Below are 18,399 nucleotides of genomic sequence, written 5' to 3'. Positions count from 1 at the left end.
ACCTTGGAGTGCAGGTTCATAGCTCCTTGAAAGTGGAGTCACAGGTAGATAGGATAATGAAGAAGGCGTTTGGTATGCTTTCCTTCATTGGTCAGAGTACTGAGTACAGGAGTTGGGAGGTCATGTTGCGGCTGTACAGGACATTGGTTAGGCCACTGTTGGAATATTGCGTGCAATTCTGGTCTCCTTCCTATTGGAAAGATGTTGTGAAACTTGAAAGGGTTCAGAAAAGATTTACAAGGATGTTGCCAGGGTTGGAGGATTTGAGCTACAGGGAGAGGCTGAACAGGCTGGGGCTGTTTTCTCTGGAGCGTCAGAGGCTGAGGGGTGACCTTATAGAGGTTTATAAAATCATGAGGGGCATGGATAGGATAAATAGACAAGGTCTTTTCCCTGGGGTCGGGGAGTCTAGAACTAGAGGGACATAGGTTTAGGGTGAGAGAGGAAAGATATAAAAGAGACCTAAGGGGCCACTTTTTCAGAGGGTGGTTTGTGTGTGGAATGAACTACCAGAGGATGTGGTGAAGGCTGGTACAACTGCAACATTTAAGAGGCATTTGGATGGGTATATGAATAGGAAGGGTTTGGAGGGATATGGGCCGGGTGCTGGCAGGTGGGACTAGATTGGGTTGGGATATCTGGTCGGCATGGATGGGTTGGACTGAAGGGTCTGTTTCCATGCTGTACATCTCTGTGACTCTATGATTCTAAATGCTTTCTGAAAATCCTAGTATATCACAAACATTGCTTCCACTTTCTCTATCCTGCTTGCTACCTCCTCCAAGAATCTGAGTGGAAGTGTCAGGCTGGGTTCCCCCTGCATTCCAACATGTAGACCCTGCGTGGCTGCAGGTGTTGGGAAGATGTCTCCATTGGGAGGAGAGACGAAGACCTGAGGGCACAGCCGTAAAGGATGGAGATAAGGAGAAACTTTACCCAGAGAGTGGGGAATGTGTGGAATTCCCTGCCACCGAAGGAGATAGAGAGGTTCTTGAGTATGAAGAGGATCAAAGGTTGTGGGAGAAAGTGGGAGAATGGGGTTGAGAAGTTTATCAGCCCTGATTGAATCGCGGAGCTGGTCCGATGGGCTGAATGGCCTAAATTCTGCTCCTATGTCGAATGGTCTTATGGACTTATATTTCTAAATGCTCTGCTGTTATATTCTTGCTAATAGTTTACTAAGAACAGATATTAAGATAACTAACTTGTTTTTGTTCCCTTCCCTTTGTAAAAATAAAGTGGTACATTGACAAATTGAGTCATTTTCAGAGGCTAAGGATTCCTGAAAGATCAATGACCAGAGTCTCCACAATCTCTCCTTGTCAAACCTCCAGATGCACACACTACTTCTGCAGTGATAGTTTTTGTATTTATCTCCTGTCCTGTCAGCCCTTCAATGTTTAGGAATTGTGGAATGCAATTGTATCTATTACTATGAAGACTGATGCAAAGTTAATTCAATTCTTCTGATAAATTCTGTTCATCAAATCCCGACAGTGAGGAAGCAGGCCATTCAGTCCATCGAACTCACACTGACCCTCCTAAGAGCATCCCATCCAAAGCCACACCCATCCCTGTAACCCTGCATTTCCCATGGCTAATACACCGAGCCTCCATATCCCTGAGCACTATGGGTAATTTAGCATGGCCAATCCAACCAACCTGCACATCTTTGGACTCTGGGAGGAAACCGGAGCACCCGGAGGAAACCCACACAGACACGGGGAGAATGTGCAAACTCCACACAGACTGTCACCCGAGGGAGGGATCGAACCCAGGTCCCAGGCGCTGTGTTAACCACTGAGTCACTGTGCTGCCCCTTATTAGTTCACCAGGCTCACTCACTAAGGGGCTGAATGCCAGTTTGGCTTCAAACTTCCTTTTGATATATTTAAAAAAGCTTTGGCTTTTTTGATATTACTTGTAAGCACACCCTCAAATTTATCATCCCCTCGTAATGCTCATTTGGCTATATATTGTAGGTTTTCAATCCTCTGGCTCATAAAGGATGGTATTCTCTCTCAGGGATGGTATTCTCTCTCAGAGATGGTATACTGTCTAAGGGATGGTATTCTCTCTCAGGGATGGTATACTGTCTCAGGGATGGTATTCTCTCTCAGGGATGGTATACTGTCTCAGGGATGGTATTCTCTCTCAGGGATGGTATTCTCTCTCAGGGATGGTATTCTCTCTCAGAGATGGTATACTGTCTAAGGGATGGTATACTGGCTCAGGGATGGTATTCTCTCTCAGGGATGGTATTCACTCTCAGGGATGGTATTCTCTCTCAGGGATGGTATACTGTCTCAGGGATGGTATTCTCCCTCAGGGATGGTATACTGTCTCAGGGATGGTATTCTCTCTCTGAGATGGTACTCTCTCTCAGGGATGGTATACTGTCTCAGGGATGGTATTCTCTCTCAGGGATGGTATACTGTCTCAGGGATGGTATTCTCTCTCAGAGATGGTATTCTCTCTCAGTGATGGTATTCTCTCTCAGGGATGGTATACTGTCTCAGGGATGGTACTCTCTCTCAGGGATGGTATACTGTCTCAGGGATGGTATTCTGTCTCAGGGATGGTATTCTCTCTCAGGGATGGTATACTGTCTCAGGGATGGTATACTGTCTCAGGGATGGCATTCTCTCTCAGGGATGGCATTCTCTCTCAGGGATGGTATACTCTCTCTGGGATGGTGTACTCTCTCAGGGATGGTATACTCTCTCAGGGATGGTATTCTCTCTCAGGGATGGTATTCTCTCTCAGGGATGGTATTCACTCTCAGGGATGGTATTCTCTCTCAGGGATGGTATTCTCTCTCATGGATGGTATTCTCTCTCATGGATGGTATTCTCTCTCAGGGATGGTATTCTCTCTCAGGGATGGTATACTGTCTCAGGGATGGTATTCTCTCTCAGGGATGGTATTCTCTCTCAGGGATGGTATACTGTCTCAGGGATGGTATTCACTCTCAGGGATGGTATTCTGTCTCAGGGATGGTATACTCTCTCAGGGATGGTATACTGTCTCAGGGATGGTATACTGGCTCAGGGATGGTATACTCTCTCAGGGATGGTATTCTCTCTCAGGGATGGTATCCACTCTCAGGGATGGTATTCTCTCTCAGGGATGGTATTCTCTCTCAGGGATGGTATACTGTCTCAGGGATGGTATTCTCTCTCAGGGATGGTATTCTCTCTCAGGGATGGTATACTGTCTCAGGGATGGTATACTGTCTCAGGGATGGTATTCTCTCTCAGGGATGGTATTCTCTCTCAGGGATGGTATACTGTCTCAGGGATGGTATTCTGTCTCAGGGATGGTATTCTGTCTCAGGGATGGTATTCTGTCTCAGGGATGGTATTCTCTCTCAGGGATGGTATACTGTCTCAGGGATGGTATTCTCTCTCAGGGATGGTATTCTCTCTCAGGGATGGTATACTGTCTCAGGGATGGTATTCTCTCTCAGGGATGGTATTCTCTCTCAGAGATGGTATTCTCTCTCAGGGATGGTATTCTGTCTCAGGGATGGTATTCTGTCTCAGGGATGGTATACTCTCTCAGGGATGGTATTCTCTCTCAGGGATGGTATACTCTATCAGGGATGGTATTCTCTATCAGAGATGGTATTCTCTCTCAGGGATGGTATCCTGTCTCAGGGATGGTATTCTCTCTCAGAGATGGCATTCTCTCTCAGGGATGGTATACAGTCTCAGGGATGGTTTTCTCTCTCAGGGATGGTATTCTCTCTCAGGGATGGTATACTGTCTCAGGGATGGTATTCTCTCTCAGAGATGGTATTCTCTCTCAGGGATGGTATTCTCTCTCAGGGATGGTACTCTCTCTCAGGGATGGTATACTGTCTCAGGGATGGTATTCTCTCTCAGGGATCGTATTCTCTCTCAGAGATGGTATTCTCTCTCAGGGATGGTAATCAGTCTGAGGGATGGTATTCTCTCTCAGGGATGGTATTCTCTCTCGGGGATGGTATACTGTCTCAGGGATGGTATCCTCTCTCAGGGATGGTATTCTCTCTCAGGGATGGTATTCTGTCTCAGGGATGGTATTCTCTCTCTGGGATGGTATTCTCTCTCAGGAATGGTATACTTTCTCAGGGATGGTATCCTCTCTCAGGGATGGTATTCTCTCTCAGGGATGGTATTCTCTCTCAGGGATGGTATACTATCTCAGGGATGGTATTCTCTCTCTGGGATGGTATTCTCTCTCAGGTATGGTATACTGTCTCAGGGATGGTGTACTGTCTCAGGGATGGTATTCTCTCTCAGGGATGGTATTCTCTCTCACGGATGGTATTCTCTCTCAGGGATGGTATACTGTCTCAGGGATGGTATTCTCTCTCAGGGATGGTATACTCTCTCAGGGATGGTATACTGTCTCAGGGATGGTATTCTCTCTCAGGGATGGTATACTGTCTCAGGGATGGTATTCTGTCTCAGGGATGGTATTCTCTCTCTGGGATGGTATTCTCTCTCTGGGATGGTATTCTCTCTCAGGGATGGTATACTGTCTAAGGGATGGTATACTTTCTCAGGGATGGTATTCTCTCTCAGGGATGGTATACTTTCTCAGGGATGGTATTCTCTCTCTGGGATGGTATTCTCTCTCAGGGATGGTATCCTCTCTCAGGGATGGTATACTGTCTCAGGGTTGGTATTCTCTCTCAGGGATGGTATACTGTCTCAGGGATGGTATACTGTCTCAGGGATGGTATTCTCTCTCAGGGATGGTATTCTCTCTCAGGGATGGTATACTGTCTCAGGGATGGTATCCTCTCTCAGGGATGATATTCTCTCTCAGGGATGGTATACTCTCTCTGGGATGGTGTACTCTCTCAGGGATGGTATTCTCTCTCAGGGATGGTGTTCTCTCTCACGTATGGTATTCTCTCTCATGGATGGTATACTCTCTCAGGGATGGTATACTGTCTCAGGGATGGTATACTTTCTCAGTGATGGTATTCTCTCTCAGGGATGGTATTCTCTCTCAGGGATGGTATACTCTCTCAGGGATGGTATTCTCTCTCAGGGATGGTATACTCTCTCAGGGATGGTATTCTCTCTCAGGGATGGTATACTGTCTCAGGGATGGTATTCTCTCTCAGGAATGGTATACTGTCTCAGGGATGGTATTCTCCCTCAGGGATGGTATACTGTCTCAGGGATGGTATACTGGCTCAGGGATGGTATACTGTCTCAGGGATGGTATACTCCCTCAGGGATGGTATACTGTCTCAGGGATGGTATTCTCTCTCAGGGATGGTATTCTCTCTCAGAGATGGTATTCTCTCTCAGGGATGGTATACTCTCTCAGGGATGGTATTCTCTCTCAGGGATGGTATTCTCTCTCAGGGATGGTATTCTGTCTCAGGGATGGTATACTCTCTCAGGGATGGTATTCTCTCTCAGGGATGGTATACTCTATCAGGGATGGTATTCTCTATCAGAGATGGTATTCTCTCTCAGGGATGGTATACAGTCTCAGGGATGGTATTCTCTCTCAGGGATGGTATCCTGTCTCAGGGATGGTATTCTCTCTCAGAGATGGCATTCTCTCTCAAGGATGGTATACAGTCTCAGGGATGGTATTCTCTCTCAGGGATGGTATTCTCTCTCAGGGATGGTATACTGTCTCAGGGATGGTATTCTCTCTCAGAGATGGTATTCTCTCTCAGGGATGGTATTCTCTCTCAGGGATGGTACTCTCTCTCAGGGATGGTATTCTCTCTCAGGGATGGTATACTGTCTCAGGGATGGTATTCTCTCTCAGGGATCGTATTCTCTCACAGGGATGGTATTCTCTCTCAGGGATGGTATACTGTCTCAGGGATGGTATACTGTCTCAGGGATGGTATACTGTCTCAGGGATGGTATACTGTCTCTGGGATGGTATACTCTCTCTGGGATGGTATACTGTCTCAGGGATGGTATCCTCTCTCAGGGATGGTATTCTCTCTCAGGGATGGTATTCTGTCTCTGGGATGGTATTCTCTCTCTGGGATGGTATTCTCTCTCAGGAATGGTATACTTTCTCAGGGATGGTATCCTCTCTCAGGGATGGTATTCTCTCTCAGGGATGGTATTCTCTCTCAGGGATGGTATACTATCTCAGGGATGGTATTCTCTCTCTGGGATGGTATTCTCTCTCAGGTATGGTATACTGTCTCAGGGATGGTGTACTGTCTCAGGGATGGTATTCTCTCTCAGGGATGGTATACTGTCTCAGGGATGGTATTCTCTCTCAGGGATGGTATACTGTCTCAGGGATGGTATTCTCTCTCAGGGATGGTATACTCTCTCAGGGATGGTATACTGTCTCAGGGATGGTATTCTCTCTCAGGGATGGAATACTGTCTCAGGGATGGTATTCTGTCTCAGGGATGGTATTCTGTCTCAGGGGTGGTATTCTCTCTCTGGGATGGTATTCTCTCTCAGGGATGGTATACTGTCTAAGGGATGGTATACTTTCTCAGGGATGGTATTCTCTCTCAGGGATGGTATACTTTCTCAGGGATGGTATTCTCTCTCTGGGATGGTATTCTCTCTCAGGGATGGTATCCTCTCTCAGGGATGGTATACTGTCTCAGGGATGGTATTCTCTCTCAGGGATGGTATTCTCTCTCAGGGATGGTATACTGTCTCAGGGATGGTATACTGTCTCAGGGATGGTATTCTCTCTCAGGGATGGTATACTGTCTCAGGGATGGTATCCTCTCTCAGGGATGATATTCTCTCTCAGGGATGGTATACTCTCTCTGGGATGGTGTACTCTCTCAGGGATGGTATTCTCTCTCAGGGATGGTGTTCTCTCTCACGGATGGTATTCTCTCTCAAGGATGGTATACTCTCTCAGGGATGGTATTCTCTCTCAGGGATGGTATACTCTCTCAGGGATGGTATACTGTCTCAGGGATGGTATTCTCTCTCAGGGATGGTATACTGTCTCAGGGATGGTATTCTCTCTCAGGGATGGTATACTCTCTCAGGGATGGTATACTGTCTCAGGGATGGTATACTGTCTCAGGGATGGTATTCTCTCTCAGGGATGGTATACTTTCTCAGGGATGGTATACTCCCTCAGGGATGGTATACTGTCTCAGGGATGGTATTCTCTCTCAGGGATGGTATTCTCTCTCAGGGATGGTATTCTTTCTCAGGATGGTATTCTCTCTCTGGGATGGTATTCTTTCTCAGGATGGTATACTGTCTCAGGGATGGTATTCTCTCTCAGGGATGGTATTCTCTCTCAGGGATGGTATTCTTTCTCAGGATGGTATACCTCTCAGGGATGGTATTCTTCCTGAGGGTAAAGCTCACTAAAGTGTACACAATTACTGTGAATAGATTCTCAATCCGGGGGACTGTCCAAGCACCCTGACCCTTGTCGTGAGCGGGTACTCCTGGAGAGACTCACGATTCGACAATGGCCTGTAAGGTTGGCATGAAGTAGGCCGCGAGATGACAGTTCTGCAGAAAGACCCAGCGTCCTCTCTGGGCCAGTGCCTTGTGGATCAGCTCTTCAGCGATCGGCCCCTGCCCCCGGCCGAGGGAGATCGTCTCCAGGTGGTCAGTGTTGCCGTGGTACTCCTTGGCAAATCGCAGTAACTGAGTGACAGGGTCAGTACCTGCAGAAACAAACAGCGTTTCACATCACACCATCACACCATCCCCCTCTCCCTGTATCAGCTCACACCATCCCCCTCTCCCTGGATCAGCTCACACCATCCCCCTCTCCCTGGATCACCTCACACCATCCCCCTCTCCCTGGATCAGCTCACACCATCCCCCTCTCCCTGGATCACCTCACACCATCCCCCTCTCCCTGGATCAGCTCACACCATCCCCCCCTCCCTGTATCACCTCACACCATCCCCCTCTCCCTGGATCAGCTCACACCATCCCCCTCTCCCTGGATCACCTCACACCATCCCCCTCTCCCTGGATCAGCTCACACCATCCCCCCCTCCCTGTATCACCTCACACCATCCCCCTCTCCCTGGATCAGCTCACACCATCCCCCTCTCCCTGGATCAGCTCACACCATCCCCCTCTCCCTGGATCACCTCACACTATCCCCCTCTCCCTGGATCAGCTCACACCATCCCCCCCTCCCTGTATCACCTCACACCATCCCCCCCTCCCTGGATCAGCTCACACCATCCCCCCCTCCCTGTATCACCTCACACAATCCCCCTCTCCCTGTATCACCTCACACTATCCCCCCCTCCCTGTATCATCTCACACTATCCCCCCCTCCTTGGATCAGCTCACACCATCCCCCTCTCCCTGTATCATCTCACACTATCCCCCCCTCCCTGTATCACCTCACACCATCCCCCTCTCCCTGTATCAGCACAATCCCCCTCTCCCTGTATCAGCTCACACCATCCCCCTCTCCCTGTATAAGCTCACACCATCCCCCTCTCCCTGTATCAGCACCATCTCCCCTCTCCCTGTATCAGCTCACACTATCCCCCTCTCCCTGTATCATCTCACACTATCCCCCCCTCCCTGTATCACCTCACACCATCCCCCTCTCCCTGTATCACCTCACACCATCCCCCTCTCCCTGGATCAGCTCACACCATCCCCCCCTCCCTGTATCACCTCACACCATCCCCCCCTCCCTGGATCAGCTCACACCATCCCCCCCTCCCTGTATCACCTCACACAATCCCCCTCTCCCTGTATCACCTCACACTATCCCCCCCTCCCTGTATCACCTCACACCATCTCCCCTCTCCCTGTATCAGCTCACACAATCCCCCTCTCCCTGTATCACCTCACACCATCCCCCCCTCCCTGTATCACCTCACACCATCCCCCCCTCCCTGGATCAGCTCACACCATCCCCCCCTCCCTGTATCACCTCACACAATCCCCCTCTCCCTGTATCACCTCACACCATCCCCCCCTCCCTGTATCACCTCACACCATCCCCCCCTCCCTGGATCAGCTCACACCATCCCCCCCTCCCTGTATCACCTCACACAATCCCCCTCTCCCTGTATCACCTCACACAATCCCCCTCTCCCTGTATCATCTCACACTATCCCCCCCTCCCTGTATCACCTCACACCATCTCCCCTCTCCCTGTATCAGCTCACACTATCCCCCTCTCCCTGTATCACCTCACACCATCCCCCCCTCCCTGTATCACCTCACACCATCCCCCTCTCCCTGTATCACCTCACACCATCCCCCTCTCCCTGTATCACCTCACACCATCCCCCTCTCCCTGTATCACCTCACACCATCCCCCTCTCCCTGTATCACCTCACACCATCCCCCCCTCCCTGTATCACCTCACACCATCCCCCTCTCCCTGTATCACCTCCATCATCCCCCTCTCCCTGTATCAGCTCACACCATCCCCCCCTCCCTGTATCAGCTCACACCATCCCCCTTCCCTGTATCAGCTCACACCATCCCCCCCTCCCTGTATCACATGACACCATCCCCCTCTCCCTGTATCAGCACCATCCCCCCTCTCCCTGTATCACCTCACACCATCCCCTCTCCCTGTATCACCTCACACCATCCCCCTCTCCCTGTATCACATCACACCATCCCCCCCTCTCCCTGTATCACCTCACACCATCCCCCTCTCCCTGTATCACCTCACACCATCCCCCTCTCCCTGTATCACCTCACACCATCCCCCTCTCCCTGTATTAGCTCACACCATCCCCCCCTCCCTGTATCACCTCACACCATCCCCCTCTCCCTGTATCACCTCACACCATTCCCCTCTCCCTGTATCACATCACACCATCCCCCTCTCCCTCTATCAGCACCATCCCCCCTCTCCCTGTATCACCTCACACCATCCCCCTCTCCCTGTATCACCTCACACCATCCCCCCCTCTCCCTGTATCACCTCACACCATCCCCCTCTCCCTGTATCACCTCACACCATCCCCCTCTCCCTGTATCACCTCACACCATCCCCCCCTCTCCTTGTATCACCTCACACCATCCCCCTCTCCCTGTATCACCTCACACCATCCCCCTCTCCCTGTATCACCTCACCAAATCCCCCTCTCCCTGTATCACATCACACCATCCCCCCCTCTCCTTGTATCACCTCACACCATCCCCCCTCTACCTGCATCACATCACACCATCCCCCTCTCCCTCTATCAGCACCATCCCCCCTCTCCCTGTATCAGCTCACACCATCCCCTCTCCCTGTATCACCTCACACCATCCCCCCTCTACCTGCATCACATCACACCATCCCCCTCTCCCTCTATCAGCACCATCCCCCCTCTCCTTGTATCACCTCACACCATCCCCCCTCTACCTGCATCACATCACACCATCCCCCTCTCCCTCTATCAGCACCATCCCCCCTCTCCCTGTATCACCTCACACCATCCCCCCTCTCCCTGTATCACCTCACACCATCCCCCCCTCCCTGTATCACATCACACCATCCCCCTCTCCCTCTATCAGCACCATCCCCCCCTCCCTGTATCACCTCACACCATCCCCCCTCTCCCTGTATCACATCACACCATCCCCCTCAATGTATCAGCTCACACCATCCCCCTCTCCCTGTATCACCTCACACCATCCCCCTCTCCCTGTATCACCTCACACCATCCCCCTCTCCCTGTATCACCTCACACCATCCCCCTCTCCCTGTATCACCTCACACCATCCCCCTCTCCCTGTATCAGCTCACACCATCCCCCTCTCCCTGTATCACCTCACACCATCCCCCTCTCCCTGTATCAGCTCACACCATCCCCCTCTCCCTGTATCACCTCACACCACCCCCCTCTCCCTGTATCACCTCACACCATCCCCCTCTCCCTGTATCAGCTCACACCATCCCCCTCTCCCTGTATCAGCTCACACCATCCCCTCTCACTGTATCAGCTCACACCATCCCCCTCTCCCTGTATCAGCACCATCCCTGTCTACCTCTCAGAGGGTCAGTACTGAGGGAGTGCTGTATTGTCAGAGGGTCAGAACTGAGGGAGTGCTGCACTCTCAGAGGGTCAGTACTGAGGGAGTGCCGCACTGTCAGAGGGTCAGTACTGAGGGAGTGCCACACTGTCAGACGGTCAGTACTGAGGGAGTGCCGCACTGTCAGAGGGTCAGTACTGAGGGAGTGCCGCACTGTCGGAGGGTCAGTACTGAGGGAGTGCCGCACTGTCAGAGGGTCAGTACTGAGGGAGTGCCGCACTGTCAGAGGGTCAGTACTGAGGGAGTGCCGCACTGTCAGAGGGTCAGTACTGAGGGAGTGCTACACTGTCAGAGGGTCATTACTGAGGGAGTGCTGCACTGTCAGAGGATCAGTTGTGAAAGTTTTGCATTTCTCCTCCTCTTGTTTATCCTTCCGCTTTCTCTCACTGTCATAGCCACACCCATTCAATCACATTTGTTATCGACGTGATATTTTTGAGATGAATCTGGTTTCCCTCACCTGGCGACAGGAGAAATATCAGTGGCGTTGAGGCATCTGTCTCATCGAATGCATCCCGGAGATGGACGGAGGGGCTCGGGAGAAAGTCGGGACCCAGTTTCTCTGCAATAAATTCTCTCACTGTGGCGATCAAACACTCAGGTCTGAGGATCTTTATCTGGAAACGACAGGAGATTGTGATGGTCAGACTCAGAGATGTACAGCATGGAAACAGACCCTTCGGTCCAACCCGTCCATACCAACCAGATATCCCAACCCAATCTAGTCCCACCTGCCAGCACCCGGCCCATATCCCTCCAAACCCTTCCTATTCATATACCCATCCAAATGCCTCTGAAATGTTGCAATTGTACCAGCCTCCACCACTTCCTCTGGCAGCTCATTCCATACACGTACCACCCTCTGCGTGAAAAGGTTGTCCCTTAGGTCTCTTTTATATCTTTCCCCTCTCACCCTGAACCTATGCCCTCTAGTTCTGGACTCCCCGACCCCAGGGAAAAGACTTTGTCTATTTATCCTATCCATGCCCCTCATGTTTTTGTAAACCTCTATAAGGTCACCCCTCAGCCTCCGATGCTCCAGGGAAAACAGCCCCAGCCTGTTCAGCCTCTCCCTGTAGCTCAAATCCTCCAAACCTGGCAACATCCTTGTAAATCTTTTCTGAATCCTTTCAAGTTTCACAACATCTTTCCGATAGGAAGGAGACCAGAATTGCACGCAATATTCCAACAGTGGCCGAACCAATGTCCTGTACAGCCGCAACATGACCTCCCAACTCCTGTACTCAATACTCTGACCAATAAAGGAAAGCATACCAAACGCCTTCTTCACGACCCTATTTATCTGCGACTCCACTTTCAAGGAGCTATGAACCTGCACTCCAAGGTCTCTTTGTTCAACAACACTCCCTCGGACCTTACCATTAAGTGTATAAGTCCTGCTAAGATTTGCTTTCCCAAAATGCAGCACCTCGCATTTATTTAAATTAAACTCCATCTGCCACTTCTCGGCCCATTGGCCCATCTGGTCCAGATCCTGTTGTAATCTGAGGTAACCCTCTTCGCTGTCCACTACACCTCCAATTTTGGTGTCATCTACAAACTTACTAACTATACCTCATATGCTCACATCCAAATCATTTATCTAAATGATGAAAAGTAGAGGGCCCAGCACTGATCCTTGTGGCACTCCACTGGTCACAGGCCTCCAGTCTGAAAAACAACCCTCCACCCCCACCCTCTGTCTTCTACCTTTGAGCCAGTTCTGTATCCAAATAGCTAGTTCTCCCTGTATTCCACGAGATCTAACCTTGCTAACCAGTCTCCCATGAGGAACCTTGTCGAACGCCTTACTGAAGTCCATATAGATCACATCTACTGCTCTGCCCTCATCAATCTTCTTTGTTACTTCATCAAAAACCTCAATCAAGTTGGTAAGACATGATTTCCCACGCACAAAGCCATGTTGACTATCCCTAATCAGTCCTTGCCTTTCCAAATACATGTTCCTCCTGTCCCTCAGGATTCCCTCCAACAACTTGCCTACCACCGAGGTCAGGCTCACCAGTCTATAGTTTCCTGGCTTGTCTTTACCGCCCTTCTTAAACAGTGGCACCACGTTTGCCAACCTCCAGTCTTCTGGCACCTCTCCTGTGACTATCAATGATACAAATATCTCAGCAAGGGGCCCAGCAATCACTTCTCTAGCTTCCCACAGAGTTCTAGGGTACACCTGATCAGGGCCTGGGATGTATCCACCTTTACCCGTTTCAAGACATCCAGCACTTCCTCCTCTGTAATCTGGACATTTTGCAAGATGTCACCATCTATTTCCCTACAGTCTATATCTTCCTTATCCTTTTCCACAGTAAATACTGATGCAAAATATTTATTCAGTTTCTCCCCCATTTTCTGCGACTCCACACAAAGGCTGCCTTGCTGATCTTTGAGGGGCCGTATTCTCTCCCTAGTTACCCTTTTGTCTTTAATGTATTTGTAAAAACCCTTTGGATTATCCTTAATTCTGTTTGCCAAAGCTATCTCATGTCCCCGTTTTGCCCTCCTGATTTCCCTCTTAAGTATACTCCTACTTTCTTTATACTCTTCTAAGGATTCACTCGATCTATCCTGTCTATACCTGACATATGCTTCCTTCGTTTTCTTATCCAAACCCTCAATTTCTTTAGTCATCCAGCATTCCCTATACCTACCAGCCTTCCCTTTCACCCTGACAGGAATATACTTTCTCTGGATTCTTGTTATCTCATTTCTAAAGGCTTCCCATTTTCCAGCCGTCCCTTTGCCTGCGAACATCTGCCTCCAATCAGCTTTCGAAAGTTCTTGCCCAATACCGTCAAAATTGGCCTTCCTCCAATTTAGAACTTCAACTTTTAGATCAGGACTATCCTTTTCCATCACTATTTTAAAACAAATAGAATTAAGATCGCTGGCCCCAAAGTGCTCCCCCACTGACACCTCAGTCACCTGCCCTGCCTTATTTCCCAAGAGTAGGTCAAACTTTGCACCTTCTCTAGTAGGTACATCCACATACTGAATCAGAAAATTGTCTTGTACACACTTAACAAATTCCTCTCCATCTAAACCCTTAACACTATGGCAGTTCCAGTGTATGTTTGGAAAGTTAAAATCCCCTACCATAATTACCCTATTATTCTTACAGATAGCTGAGATCTCCTTACAAGTTTGTTTCTCAATGTCCCTCTGACTATTGGGGGCTCTATAATACAATCCCAATAAGGTGATCACCCCTTTCTTATTTCTCAGTTCCACCCAAATAACTTCCCTAGATGTATTTCCGGGAATATCTTCCCTCAGCACAGCTGTAATGCTATCCCTTATCAAAAATGCCACTCCCCCATCTCTCCTGCCTCCCTTTCTATCCTTCCTGTAACATTTGTATCCTGGAATTAAGCTGCCAATCCTGCCCATCCCTGAGCCATGTTTCCGTAATTGCTATGATATCCCAGTCCCATGTTCCTAACCATGCCCGGAGTTCATCTGCCTTCCCTGTTAGGCCCCTTGCATTGAAATAAATACAGTTTAATTTATTAGTCCTACCTTGTCCCTGACTGTTTGACTCACTTCTGTTCCCAACTGTACCAGTCTCAGATTGAGCTCTTTCCTCACTATCTCCCTGGGTCCCACCCCCCCCACCTTACTAGTTTAAATCCTCCCGAGCAGTTCTAGCAAATTTCCCCTTCCAATTAGTCCCCTTCCAATTTCGGTGCATTCCGTCCTTCTTGTACAGGTCACTTCTACCCCAAAAGAGATTCCAGTGATCCAAAAATGTGAACCCTTCTCCCATACACCAGCTCCTCAGCCATGCATTCATCTGCTCTAGCCTCCTATTCCTGCCCTCACTAGCTCACAGCACTGGGAGTAATCCAGATATTACTACCCTTGAGGGCCTCCTTTTTAAATGTCTGCCTAACTCTCTGTAATCTCCCTCCAGAGTCTCAATCTTTTCCCTTCCAATGTCATTGATTCCAATGTGGACAATGACCTCCTGTTGGCCCCTCTCCCCGGTGAGAACATTCTGCACCGTCTCGGAGACATCCTTGATCCTGGCGCCAGGGAAACAACACACCATTCTGCTTTTTCTCTGCTGGCCACAGAATAGTCTGTCTATACCGCTAACTACAGAATCCCTTAACACAATTGATCTCTTAGAAGCCGACGTACTCGTCGTTGCATTAGAGTCAGTCTCAATACCAGAAACTTGGCTGTTTGAAATTGGTATATCCACAAAAGACTCCTGCCCTAATTGCCTCCCTCTCCTACCCTTCCTGAAGTTAACCCATCTATGTGACGGTAACTGAGACTTTCCCCCTTTTCCCATAACTGCTATCCATCACATACTGTTGCTGTTGCAAATTCCTCATCGCTTCTATTGGTCTCTCCAACCGATCCACTCGATCTGATAAGATTCACATCCAACAGCATTTATGGCAGATATAATCCGCAGTAACCCTTAAACTCTCTTTAAACTCCCACATCTGACAAGAAGTACATATCACTACAAAGGCCATTTTTGCTCCTTCACAATCTACAGACCCAGAAAATAACACCATCTTATTCCTCTACAAAACACTGCCCCAAGTTAAATTAATAGCTATGGCTTATGTTTAAAGTTTAACCAAGAGACTTAGCTCCAAAAACATATAATCAAGAAAGAATCCACTATACTCACTACTGCAGCCTCCCACTTGGACAGACTTAAAACAACAATTAACTTATCTGATTCTGTGCTGTGACCTTCGCCCAACAGTTCCTCCAAGATTTAGTTGTGAATTTCACTGTTTGTTAATTTTCCCAGATGTACTCCGATGTGGTAACTATGCAGGTTATCTCTCTCTCCCTCTCTCTCCCCTGTACTGTCCTCACCATGTGCTTCCATTGTCTGCTCTTCTCCCTTTTAAACGGCTGTTGTTTTGATTTTTTTCTCCCAAAGTTCCAAAACACAGATAATACAGTAATTGCTGCTCCTGGAATTCGAGGAAATCACCTCCAACACCTAAAATACCTCAAAAAAAGGAGCAGCTCTTACAGCCAGAAATTTTTCCCGTCCTCCATCTTGGATTACAGAGAGAGGGAGAGAGTGAGACAGAGAGAGAGAGGCAGAGTTGGCAGTTCAAGTTGAATGTGACCCTCCCTCTGGATGGATCGTTGTGTTCAGTAACACTCAGTTAGAAGGAGAGTGGTCCTGGATTCTCCAATGGGGATAGGTACCTTCCCAGCTCCTGTCCTGCCCACCAATGTTCAGTGAGATTTCATCCCAGGCATCTGAATTCAGGCAAACAACTCACCAAAATGAGAGACTGGAATGAGGTCAGGCTTTCCCAAGGGAAGATGGAATCCAGCAGTTGCCTGTGCTCCTCTGACTGATGCTGATCAGAATCCAATGCCCTGCTGATCTGGGGAGAACCTACACAGGATGGGAAAACAGGAAACATCACACTGGGTCAGTCCGACAGAGTCAGGAGCTCGATCCCAGCAAAAACAGGGGCCACTCCCACTGCCAATCACAGCTCCCACTGCAAATCCCAGCTCTCAATCCCATTCCCAGCTCTAACTCCCAATCCCAGCTCCCACTGCCAATCCCAGCTCTCAATCCCATTCCCAGCTGTAACTCCCAATCCCAGCTCCCACTCCCAATCCCAGCTCCTACTGCCAATCACAGCTCTAACTCCCTTTCCCAGTTCCAACTCCCAATCCCAGCTCCCACTCCCAATCCCAGCTCCCACTCCCAATCCCAGCTCCCACTCCCAATCCCAGCTCTTACACCAAATCGCAGCTCCCACTCCCAATCCCAGCTCGCACTCCCAATCCCAGTTCCGACTGCCAATCACAGCTCCCACTCACATTCTCACCTGTCACACACATTCCCAGCTCTTACTCCCATTCCCAGCTCCCGCTCACATTCCGAGCTCTCACTCCCATTTCCAGCTCTCGCTCCCATTCCCAACACACACTCACATTCCGAGCACATCACTCCCATTCCCAGCTGGGTATAACACTGCCCGTCTCCCCGTCTGTCACAGACTGTGGGTATAACACTGCCCGTCTCCCCGTCTGTCACAGACTGTGGGTATAACACTGTCCGTCTCCCCGCCTGTCACAGACTGTGGGTATAACACTGCCCGTCTCCCGGTCTGTCACAGACTGTGGGTATAACACTGCCCGTCTCCCCGTCGGTCACAGACTGTGGGGATAACACTGTCCGTCTCCCCGTCTGTCACAGACTGTGGGTATAACACTGCCCGTCTCCCGGTCTGTCACAGACTGTGGGTATAACACTGTCCGTCTCCCCGTCTGTCACAGACTGTGGGTATAACACTGCCCGTCTCCCGGTCTGTCACAGACTGTGGGTATAACACTGCCCGTCTCCCCGTCGGTCACAGACTGTGGGGATAACACTGTCCGTCTCCCCGTCTGTCACAGACTGTGGGGATAACACTGTCCGTCTCCCCGTCTGTCACAGACTGTGGGTATAACACTGCCCGTCTCCCCGTCTGTCACAGACTGTGGGTATAACACTGCCCGTCTCCCCGTCTGTCACAGACTGTGGGTATAACACTGCCCGTCTCCCCGTCTGTCACAGACTGTGGGGATAACACTGCCCGTCTCCCGGTCTGTCACAGACTGTGGGTATAACACTGCCCGTCTCCCCGTCTGTCACAGACTGTGGGTATAACACTGCCCGTCTCCCCGTCGGTCACAGACTGTGGGGATAACACTGTCCGTCTCCCGGTCTGTCACAGACTGTGAGTATAACACTGCCCGTCTCCCCGTCTGTCACAGACTGTGGGTATAACACTGCCCGTCTCCCGGTCTGTCACAGACTGTGGGTATAACACTGTCCGTCTCCCGGTCTGTCACAGACTGTGGGTATAACACTGTCCGTCTCCCCGTCTGTCACAGACTGTGGGTATAACACTGTCCGTCTCCCGGTCTGTCACAGACTGTGGGTATAACACTGCCCGTCTCCCGGTCTGTCACAGACTGTGGGTATAACACTGCCCGTCTCCCCATCTGTCACAGACTGTGGGTATAACACTGCCCGTCTCCCCGTCGGTCACAGACTGTGGGGATAACACTGCCCGTCTCCCGGTCTGTCACAGACTGTGGGGATAACACTGCCCGTCTCCCCGTCTGTCACAGACTGTGGGTATAACACTGTCCGTCTCCCGGTCTGTCACAGACTGTGGGTATAACACTGTCCGTCTCCCCGTCTGTCACAGACTGTGGGTATAACACTGTCCGTCTCCCCGTTCACAGACTGTGGGTATAACACTGCCCGTCTCCCCGTCTGTCACAGACTGTGGGTATAACACTGCCCGTCTCCCCGTCTGTCACAGACTGTGGGTATAACACTGTCCCTCTCCCCGTCTGTCACAGACTGTGGGTATAACACTGTCCGTCTCCC

At 50.0% G+C, this 18,399-nt stretch overlaps 1 protein-coding gene across 1 annotated transcript in view; it reads right to left on the bottom strand.

Moving 5' to 3' along the window:
• The window catches only part of LOC140453795 (dynein axonemal heavy chain 6-like), a 108,960-nt gene that overhangs the window by 10,002 nt on the left and 80,559 nt on the right, over window positions 1–18,399 (bottom strand). Inside the window, exons 4-6 of the mRNA XM_072548699.1 lie at window positions 16,280–16,398; window positions 11,455–11,611; window positions 7,432–7,642 (exon numbers count right to left, since the gene is read on the bottom strand). Coding sequence (XP_072404800.1) covers window positions 7,432–7,642; window positions 11,455–11,611; window positions 16,280–16,398 — 487 coding nt within the window. The remainder of the gene's footprint in view (window positions 1–7,431; window positions 7,643–11,454; window positions 11,612–16,279; window positions 16,399–18,399) is intronic.

The sequence above is a fragment of the Chiloscyllium punctatum genome, chromosome 3 (genome assembly GCF_047496795.1).
Source record: "Chiloscyllium punctatum isolate Juve2018m chromosome 3, sChiPun1.3, whole genome shotgun sequence".
Taxonomy (NCBI): Eukaryota; Metazoa; Chordata; class Chondrichthyes; order Orectolobiformes; family Hemiscylliidae; genus Chiloscyllium; species Chiloscyllium punctatum.
This window is presented reverse-complemented; position numbering and strand designations above follow the sequence as displayed.